The sequence below is a fragment of the Cryptotermes secundus genome, unplaced genomic scaffold (assembly GCF_002891405.2).
Source record: "Cryptotermes secundus unplaced genomic scaffold, Csec_1.0 scaffold194, whole genome shotgun sequence".
In the NCBI taxonomy this organism is placed as follows: domain Eukaryota; kingdom Metazoa; phylum Arthropoda; class Insecta; order Blattodea; family Kalotermitidae; genus Cryptotermes; species Cryptotermes secundus.
Window position 1 is genome coordinate 96169 of NW_019738957.1, and position 11139 is coordinate 107307.

The window sequence follows — 11139 nt, forward strand, 5'->3', positions numbered from 1 at the left end:
ACCTTCACACCCTCCCGTCCTGTTTCTTTCAGATCCATTTTAATATTATCCTCCCATCTACAATAAAGCATCTTAGTGCGGGTTTCCTTCAACTTTCCTTAACAAAACTTTGTAAGCATGTATTTTCCATGCGTGTTACATGGCCTGTCTGGCTCATCATCTGTGATGTGATCGCTAGGTGAAGGGTAGAAATATGAAGCCCATCACTCACTCACTCATGGACCTGAGCCCTTCTTGAGATGCCGCCAATTATGCAGCCATTCAAGATCTTCCCAGTATTTTATGGAACCCGGAAGTTCAATACAGCGTTCACAAGAGCCCTTCACTCGTCCCTATACTGAGCCAGATCAATCCAATCCATACTATCTCATTCAATTTCTCTAAGATCCATTTTAATATTTCCCACCCACCTACGTCTTGGTCTTCTCAGTGGTCTCTTTCCTTCTGGCTTTCCCACCAATATCCTATTTGCATTCCTCTTCTCCCCAATTCGTGCCACATGCCCTGCCCATCTGATCCTCCTTAACCTAATCATTCTAATTATACCTGGCAAAAAGTACAAATTATGAAGCTCCTCATTACGCAATTTCTTCCGAACTCCTGTCACTTCATGTCTCTTTGGTCCAAATATTCTCCTCAGCACCCTGTTCTCAAACACTCCTAGTCTATGTTCCTCCCTTAATGTCAGAGCCAATGTTCCTCTTCCGTAAGTTCAAATATTCTCGGCGTGTATTTCTCAAACACTTAAATTCTACCCTGTTCACTAGAGTGCAGACCAAATTTCACATTCGTATAAAACAGCTAGTTATAGTTTTGTATGTTTTGGGGACAATTTTAAGAACATCTAATTGTATCCATTCTAATCTACAAAATGTAGTTATTCTAGCTCGACGGTATTCACTTTTTATTTATATATACATATGTTAACCATGTATTTGCCTGATGATGGCTATTGTTAGCCGAAACATGTAGCCGAGCCGTAACTGGCCACTGACCTTGATATATGTTGTGTTGTGACGGTTGGTAAAGAAGATGTATATTGTAACACAACAGGATGCATGAAATGAAAATTACATTTTGTACGTTATCTTCAACAGAGGAAACTGTGTTTTTTCAACACAACTTACTTTCCGGACGGTTTATAAATGCAGCTGTAAGCTCTACAGGATGACCCCAAAAAATGTACTCACTCTTTGACTGTCCATAACTCACTGAAATTGTTTGATGATGCAGAGATTTACTTCCAATGAGAAGAAGCACCTCCCCACTACCATCTTGCGGTAAGGGCCCATCTCGATACAACTTTGCCGGACAGATGGCTTGGGCGAAGGGTTAGAGTTGAATACCCGGCGCGTTCACCGAACCTCACAGCCGCTCGCACCCATGGACTTATTTTTATGGGGATACCTCAAAGATAAGGTTTATGCCGCAGAACCAGCAACAGCCCATGAGTTGGCACAGTAAACTGAAACACAATGTCTTCGAATTCCAAATGAAATGCTTCGTATAGTTTGTGATGGGAAATCCAGAAGGAAAGAGACCACTGGGAAGACCAAGGCGTAGGTGGGTGGTCAATATTAAAATGAATCTTAGAGAGATAGGATGGGGTGATATGGATTGGATTGATCTGGCTCTGAATATGGAGCAGTGGTGGGCTCTTGTGCACAAGGTAATGAACCTTCGGGTTCCATAAAATGCAGGGGAATTCTTGAGTAGCTGCAGATTTGGCTTTTTCTCAAGAAGGGCTCAGCTCCATAAGTAAGTACTGTTCCGCGTTATCACTCTGTCTGGATAACGATGGTCATCAGTTTGAACATTTGCGAACACGCATGGTGCAGTAGACTTTTTTCTTCAATTTAATCATTAACCTTATATTTACTTTAAAGAACATTTCATTTGGTGTCATTAAAAGGGTAAATAAATTTTTATGGAACAATCTGTATATGAAATAACCCACAATGAGTGACTCAGTCTGTCAAGCAACAACCTACTCGCCTCGTTTTATCTACATCTCGGAGCCATATACGGCAAACGATGTGCAACATGACGTCAGAACCGGTTTTGCTGAGCTGGCGCCCTACATGGTTCTGGGCTGTGGATGAAGGCCGATGATATGACCACTAAGATCCACAAAAAAAAAAGCGTAGGACTGAGGTACATGAGTTAACAGGCAAACCTTGTATTAAACCCACGGGCTCTTAACACCATGCAGGCGACAGAAAGTAATGGAGTTTTGCAGCGATTTCTAGCGCCTAGAGCAAGGGTCTCCAAACTACGGCCCGCGAAAGAATTGTGCAAACATGTGCGAATTGAACTAATTTTCCAATTAGTACTGGTAAAAAAATACTTCATATATTTCAAATTCATTAATTAAGATGGTGTTTAAAATATATTTATATTCCATATTATGTTAATATTAATATTATTCACAACCACTTTTATCAGATACCGAGTGGCTTTGGAAATTAGCATTTTTGCTGATCTGGTGAACCATATGAACTAGTTGAAAATAAAGTTTCAGGGTGAAAATAACTTAGTTTGTGATTTATTTGCACTTATCAAGGCATTCAGAGCAAAGTTGATACTTCTGGAAAGCCAAGTGAAAAATTGTAACTTTGTTCATATGCTATACTGTGCAGAGTTGCATAAAAAGGGTGAAGCAGAATTTCCTTCCTCGTTTGCAAATTTAGTCATTTCAGATTTGAAAGAACAATTTCGGAAGCGATTTGCTGATTTGGATTCCAGTGCTCAGGAAATTAGATTGTTTCAAAATCCGTTTGACTGTGATGCTGCAGATGTCCCAAGTCAAATTCAAATGGAAATTATTGAACTTCAGGAAAATTATCTTATTAAAGACAAATACAAGGAAGGAAATTTGATCGAATTTTATAAATTTCTGAACTCTGAGCAATTTCCAAATTTAAAGAAATTTGCTTGTAAATTTATCTCCATTTTTGGGACGACATATCTGTGTGAACAGACTTTTTCCCAGATGAAGTACATCAAGTCGAAATACGGGGCAAATTTATCCGATGAACATTTAAAGTCGCTATTTGTGATTAGCGTTTCAAAATATGAACCTCAATGTAATCAGATTTTAAGAATGCAAAAAGAGTTCCATCATTCACATTAATTGTTTTATTATAATTTGTGATGAAAATATGAGCATTTGCTGCTACTGTCTGTTGTCATTAATATACGATAATTTATTCCCACTTACTTTGTATTTAGTTTATGAAATTCTGTGCTCTCAATAAAATTCATATACCTAGAGCTATTAATTTCTCATTTTATCCGGCCCGTTGAAAGTGCTGAATTACCTAATGTGGCCCGCATTTCGAAAAGTTTGGAGACCCCTGGCCTAGAGCAATCGTGTACTGAAAAGGCCAGACTTTAGTCTGAAGCATCATAAAAATTGTCTTAACTCTTCCCATGCTACCCAAGAGACATCTCGTTTGGAAGCACTGCGGCGCTTAGGTATGGATTTATTTGGCGTTCGGTAACAGCGAAAAAAAAAATGCGTTCTGCCATCCCTCTTACTGTTCGTGGGTTTTCAGGAATGTACGTTACCATCGAAATATACTAACAGACGTAATCATTTCTTAATAAAAACAAGTATGTTACTGGATAAACTGAGTCTTAAGGGCATTCGTACTTAGTGCTTGTAGATGTAACCCTTTGAACCATGATCGTTGTCTAACAGTACTGAAAAAAGTAATTCCTACATTAAAGGAAACAAGCTGCATTTAGCTTATAAAAATCAGTTAGTACAGTTTAGGGAAATAGTGTCTATTTATTCTGAGAATCATAAAATTAAAAAATTCGCTTAGTGGGGGGGGGGCGTGGAATCCAACTGGGTCCACTGGGCCCGGCGGACACTGATTGGCCTGTGAGAATCATAGGCCCGGCGGAAATTGATTGGCCTGTGAGAATCATATATTTCCCAGCATTTTATGGAACCCGAAGGTTCATTACCGTGTTCACAAGAGACCTCCACCGGTCCGTATCCTGAGCCAGATCAATCCAATCAATATCATCCCAACCTATCTCTCTAATATCCATTTTAATATTGTCCACCCACCTACGCCTTGGACTTCCCTGTGGTCTCTTTCCTTCTGGCTTTCCCACCAATATCTTATACGCATTCATCGTCTCCCCATTCGTGCTATATGCCCTGCCAACCTCATCCTCCTTGACTTGATCATTCTAATTATACTTGGAGAAGAGTATAAGTTATGAAGCTCCCCATTATGCAGTTTTCCCCAACCTCCTGTCACTTCATCTCTCTCCGGTCCAAACATTCTCCTCAACACCCTGTTCTTAAACACCCTCAGTCTATGTTCCTCCCTTAATGTCAGAGGCCTTGTTTCACAGCCATACAGAACCACAGGCAAAATTATAGTTTTGTATATTCTAATTTTTATGTTCTTGGACAGCAGACGAGAAGACAAAAGGTTCTGGACTGAATGGTAGCAAACATTACCCGAGTTCAATCGCCTCTTAATTTCCTCCTGAATCAGGTTTCGATCTGTTATCGTTGTTCCCAAATATCTGAATTGTGCCACATTTTCAAAACATCTCTTTGCTATCTTTATACCATGAGATTCCTTGCATTTTTGGTGACGAGACAGCAACATATACTTAGTTTTCTCAGTGTTTACTTCTAGACCAACCTCCTTACTTGCGTCAATTAAAGTCTGTGTTTTTCTTGATGGTATCTACATTATCACCCAGTAGATTCACATCATCGGCTTAGGCCAACAGCTCATGTGTCCCGTTTAATTTCAGTCCCACCTGGTGTTCCTGGATCTTCCTGATGGCATATTCAAAAGCAGAGTTGAAAAGGAGTGACGATAAAGCATCTCCTTGTTTTACACATATACATATATATATTTTTTTTTCCTTGGCTCTACAGCCCCAGTGGGCCTAGGCCTACCTCCATAAACTCCGTTCACTTCGGTTTTTCTAGATCTTAGACATTCGGTAGGACTCCTTGGGCGAGTGATCAGCTCGTCGCAAGGCCTCTACATGTAGACAAACACAGAAACACGCACACAAACATCCATGCCCTGAGTAGGATTAGAACCCACGATCCCGGCTTCCGAGGGAGCGAAGACAGTGCATGCCTTAGACCGCTCGGCTACCGTGACCGGCTATATATGCATATAGTCTGTGTGAAAAGAATGCAGAGTTAGAAGAGGTTGTACACATTGTACGCACTGTGCAATGAAGGTTAAAAGAACATAATTACTATGTAATTTACACCCGAAAGTAAACATTTCTATTCGTTATTTTCTCTTCTACGACGAACCGTTCAGAATATGAAGACTGTTAATTACATCTGCGCCGGTCACGGTAGCCGAGCGGTCTAAGGCATGTACCATCTTCGCTCGCTTGGAAACTGGGATCGTGGGTTCGAATCCCTCTCAGGGCATGGATGTTTAGTTTGTGTGTGTGCGTTTTTCTGTGTTTGTGTACAGGTAGAGGCCTTGCGACGAGCTGATCACCCGCCCAAGGAGTCTTACCGAATGTATAAGATCTAGAAAAACCGAAGTGAACGGAGAAGTTCATGGAAGTAGGCCTAGGCCCACTGGGGCTGTAGTGTCAAGGGGAAAAAAATGACATCTGCATCACATTTTATACATTTTAAAATAATTATCCATTGAATGTACCATAGCAAACCAAAACACGACGTACATTTTTGTTTTATACAAAATATCTAAATGTAATATCACATGTCAATTCATCATTTATCTCCATGAAACCAAAATAATTGGCGAGGTCACTTTTTTGCATTTTCATAAAAATATTTCCAAAGTAAATGTTGCATATCTACTCGTATTTTTAAATATCCGTAGGCCTACCTATACAGAAAATCACAACCTTACATTGCTCGTAACTGATGTAAGCCTCTCAATTTCGCGCTGCTATCGTGATGGAACTTCTGAGGTTCTCATAGCGGTAGTTATGCAAGGTTCTATCTTCTATGATATAACACCGTGCAGTCCTTTCAAAGTCAACCGACTTTTCAGAGGAACAGAAATTTTTGGCTGCTTACTACTGGTTTCTTGTTTTCTTGTCCATCATTCCTGAATATGGAGGCGACATGTTCCTCCGAAACATCGTTTGATTTTCAACGGGCGAAAAGGCGTTTTATCCCAGAAGATAGAACTCTTCAAAGGCAAGGTGGACTCCAGTAATGTACTGTTCACACCCCATGCTCCACGAAAACCAGAAGTCAACTGTTGTCTACAATATGGATGTCTGGAACAGCGAGTTACGCACAGGCCAGTGCAGTTCGGTAATAGTCTCTGCTGAGTGTACTGATATAACAAGGAATTCCAAACAGACCTCAGATATCCTCTTCCTATTGTTTAGATTTCTGGTTCTGAAGACACTGAGACAATATGGCGGTCGCATAAGCCTATTTTCTCTCATTCAGAGGGGAAAGTAAGGTAACTATTAGGGCCGCGCCATAGCTCAAGCGGTTAGTCGCTGGCTTCCCACCGCGGCGGCCCGGGTTCGATCCCAGGTCTGGTCAAGTGGGATTTGTGGTGGACGAAGTGGCGCTGGGCCAGGTTTTCTCCGAGTACTTCGGTTTCCCCTGCCAATCTTCATTCCGCCAATTGCTCCTCACCTATTATCTGGGGCTTGTACAATAGGCCAGAAGTGGCCTACTATAAGGGACTTGGTCCCATCCCAATAGCAATAAAAAAAGGTAACTATTCAAGTACAAGTTCCTATCACACGGTTTATTTTGCAACCTGGAAAACCAATCCTTGTCGGCTCTTCTCGATTGTTTACTTAATCGGAAAAGCTGATGTGAACAGATCACTGGGGCGACAGGAGAATAATAGGCCTATTGAACCTGACCTTAAGGAAACATTGTACGAGGGTTCGGACTGGGCTCAGCTGGCCGAGGACAGGGACCAGAGGCTAGTGCTTGTGAACACCATAATAAATCCTCGGATTCCATGAAATGTGGAACATTTCCTGACTACATAAGTTATGTCAGCTTTCCAAGACGGAATCTGCTACATGTAATTATTTAAGCTAGACTCCAGATGTGTCTGTTTGTAATGTAGTTATTTTATAGGGTTTAGGTAACGTGCAAATATTTTCTTGTAATTATACGTAATATGCAGACTGAGCAAATAAATTATGTCCGGCCTTAAGTTTAATTCGAAACTCCGTGGTTTTAGTCCACAAGCGAACTATACCGACCGAGCAACCGCCGCTTGTCGGCGAAGTTAGTGCAAACTTTAACGGATAGTGGGTGTCGAGTTGTCAGCGCAACGGATCCCCACGTCCGTTAATCTCGGTTTTCTAGACCGGAGCCACTATTTACTCCTCATTTATTCTCACGAGACTGAGTGGACCCCGTTCCAGACCCACTACTTTTCAGAAAATCTGGTAGCACCTGGAATCGAACCCAGGTCCCCTCTGGATCTGTAGCCAGGAACTCTGACCACTTAAGTTCAACATAAGTTAATTTTTAATTAACGATTATTTGTTATACATCGTGATTTTAACAATTTGTAACATTGAATGATTTGTACTAAATCACTTTTTTACGTGATTACATAGTCCTATTGGAGGCTTAAAATCAGATCGAAGACGGTCTCGAGCAATGTGGGTCCAATGTATTATGACAAGTTCGAATTCTGAACTAAGGGGGGACATGATCCTTGAACTTAATGGTCCCTGGTAATTAACCTCCTTCAGATCCCAATTTTCTCTTCAGCAAAGAGAACACTGCAGAAGTGAACCTACCTGTGTTTCGTCACTATCAGCTACACAGGAGAAGAGTTCTATCCTTGACTGCATGTTAGGAAGCGAATTGGCCCAATTTTGTATGATTCAAGGTACTACACTGTTACGTTGTTCCGTGAAGGTTTCATGTTTCGCTCTCCAAACAGGCAGCAAGTGACCTGCGCCTGGCTGGGTAGGAGTCCTGCTCCTCTGCACTGTACACGGTGGAATAACCGTCATGCTCCGATACCCTTGAAGGCAAAAGAATTGTCTTTGTAAACATCACCGAAAGACGGTTCACACACAGCGACATCGGTCGTACGAAAAACTGTCGTAAGACTTTTTTTTTTTTTTTTTTTGCCGCTCGACCTCCTTTTCACACTGGAGCGACTTTATCCGCATCGAATCGCAATTTTGATGAAGGAACAATGAACGACGGACCGAGAGCGCGTACTTGCTATGTGGTATTTTCACCGACGCCGAAAAGAGAAACGGAGCCAGTAGGAAAGATTGCACTGGGTGCATCCAACCAATCAAAGGCGAGATGAAGTTGGGTTGTTCCATACATTGTTTGAGGAACTTAGAGATAACGAAAATAAATATTTCAACTATTTTCGAATGTCTGCTTCATCTTTTGATGAACTGAGTGTCCTACTGAAGAACACCAAAGCCAAAATACCAAAATGAGGAACTGTATTCCACCCGTACAGATGCTTACTGTTGCAATAAGGTAAGTTAAATTATATTCTTTTCAGATGTTGAAACAATGTTTATTTTACAAATTTTAAAAAGTACTGATTACAAAGAATAACATCTACAAATGCTGCGAAATATGTTTTTAAGTTACAAAAGTACCAACTAAAAAGTGTCTTGTCTGCAAGTTATTATGAGCAGAAATCAAATGAATCGGAACAGGTAGAGTTAGAACAGGTAGACGACGCAGGGGAAGGACACCTTTCAGTGTAGGAAACAGGAGTTAGTTGAGTGAGTTGGCTGCCGAAATTCTGATAGCACTTAGATGCACACTGTTGTGATGGTGTTGTCACTCTTCTGAAATTCTCCTGTGGAGACGGTTGCTGTAGGTCCCAGTGTCGCCCTTCACATGTGGACATTGAGCCACATTGGGAGGTGTTCATTCGCTTGCGTCGTTTGATGTTGCTCACAAGTTGCAACACTCCCATCTGAAATTCTATGACTTCATCATCGTCAAATTTCTCAAGGGAAGGAATAACACCTTTAAAGAAAGACAAGTGCCTGTTTGGTGTTTCATTTTCCAGCGCTGCCAACATTCTCATTTCTACATGATCTGGCTCGCGATCGCGACGTTTTTTCGATCCCATTCTGGGAGATGGCTTTTTAAAACATGCAGCTTCCTGATCATTTGTTTCTAATCCGGAGGGTTCCTGGTCGGCAGGTGGTAAATCAGAGTTTTCCTCGGCGGATTTGTCACTATCTAAGCTGTCTGGTGTCTCACGCTCACAGTGCAGTTTAGACAAGAACTGCAATTGTTCAGCATACAAGTATTTCCTCGTAAAGAACGCCCCAGCTCCGCTCGTTTTGTCTTTATTTATTTTTCTGCGAGTTCTAGCGTAAGCATCTCTGATATTTCTCCATATTTTTAGAACTTCTTTTACTGTAATGAAATTCAAGTAAAATAAAATTAAAATTAATTAAAAAAATGAATTACATAACAAATATATGAAAGTAACTGGATGAAGAGTTTTACTATAGAATAACTAGCTAAAGAGACAAAGAAGTATCCACACTAAATAAGAAATATTCTCTCTTTTTTCAGGTACCTTGCCACTGGCTGCAGTTTTCCTGACCTAGATTACACATACAGAATTTGCGTTTCAACTGCAAGGACCATTGTCCGAGATGTATGCAGAGCCATGTGGTCTGTCATGCGATCGGAATGCATTCCTGTACTTACTAAGGAAAAATGGAAATCTCTCGCTTCTGGTTTCGAAAGAAATGCCAATTTCCCCAACTGCGTTGGAGCGGTAGACGGAAAGCACATTCTAATAATAAGTCCCAATAATAGCGACTCCATGTAATGGAATTATAAAGATTATTATGCAGTTGTATTGATGGCAGTTTCCGACCCCAACTTCCGCTTTGTACACGTAAACATTGGGAGCTATGGGAAAGACTGCGATTCCACTATTTTTAAGCGCTCTGCATTGTTGAAATCAATTGTTACAGGCACTCATGATCTACCTGAACAGTAAAGTTTACCAGAGACCGAGGGTCCAGCTGTACCATTTGTCTTGGTGGGAGACGAGGCTTTCGCACTACATAAGCACTTATTGCAGCCTTTTTGTGAGTCACAGCTAAGTGACCAACAAATATTTTCAACTGTCGCCTGATCAGAGCTCATGGGTTTGTTGAATGCTCGTTCGGAATTTTGAGTAACAAGTAGCGAATCTTACACAGAGCGATTAATGTTGAGCCGGATTTTGGAGTTGACATTATGAAGGCTTGTGTGGTCTTACATAATTTCATAAGGGACAGAGATGGATTACCGATCGAAGAAACTTCGGTAGAGGCTACCACAAACATATCAACGTTGGAGGACTTGCCACCAGAGAGCGAGACGCGTGCTGGACGTTCGGCGAACCATACAAGACAAATATTTTCTGAATATTTTGAGGGTGTTGGAGCTGTTCCCTGGCAGCTGTTAAAAATACGACATTCAGCTACGTGCACTAAATTCGTTCCCTTAATTTCTTATCTTCATTATAACTTTGTTCAACAAATACATATATATACTGTGATTTTTTTAATGCTAGTGGGGTGGGACTAAGTCACTTGTACTGCGGCCACTTCTGGCCTATTGTAGCAGCCCCAGATGATAGGTGAGGGTGATTGTGGAGCAATTGGTGGAATGAAGATTGGCAGGGGAAACCGAAGTACTCGGAGAAACCCTGCCCCAGCGCCACTTTGTCCACCACAAATCCCACTTCACCAGACCCCGGCATCGAACCCCGGTCTCCGCGGTGGGAAGCCAGCGACTAACCGCTTGAGCTATGGCGCGGCCAGATGTACTGTGAAAGTAAAAAGTGTACCTACTTACCAAATACATTTCTTTCTGAGTCTTTCAATGTTTTGAAATCTTCTTTCAGCCCCAAACAAACTTCATTCCAAGCTTCCTTCGTAGCATTTCTGTCTTTGTATGTTTCATCACCTTTATCCCATAATACTGGCCTTTCTTCAATCAACGCTATTAACAATTCCTTGTTAACATCAATGCCACTCATTTTCACCAATTTCGCAACAACAATACAACGATAAGAACTAATGCAATAACACAAAACAGACGATTCAGGGTTCGTACGGATGAAGTCGCGTAATGTGAATCACAGAACTGGATTGCATCACCAACTG

The 11139-nt window shown here is 41.3% G+C and overlaps 1 protein-coding gene across 1 annotated transcript; it reads right to left on the reverse strand.

The window, feature by feature from the left end:
• Positions 1–8583: 8583 nt before the first annotated feature.
• LOC117282856 lies at positions 8584–11042 on the reverse strand. Its single transcript, XM_033754233.1, has 2 exons — positions 10829–11042; positions 8584–9385 (listed from the first exon to the last, which is right to left on the reverse strand). The coding sequence occupies exons 1-2, from the start codon at positions 11010–11012 to the stop codon at positions 8637–8639; spliced, it is 933 nt and encodes a 310-aa protein (XP_033610124.1). The 5' UTR covers positions 11013–11042; the 3' UTR covers positions 8584–8636.
• Positions 11043–11139: the final 97 nt, after the last annotated feature.

Coding starts and splice junctions, on each gene's coding strand:
- LOC117282856 (XM_033754233.1), bottom strand. CDS start 11,012: ATGAGTGGCATTGATGTTAACAAGGAATTGTTAATAGCGTTGATTGAA. Junction 9,386..10,828: donor CTCAGAAAGAAATGTATTTG/GTAAGTAGGTAC, acceptor ATTTCATTACAG/TAAAAGAAGTTCTAAAAATA.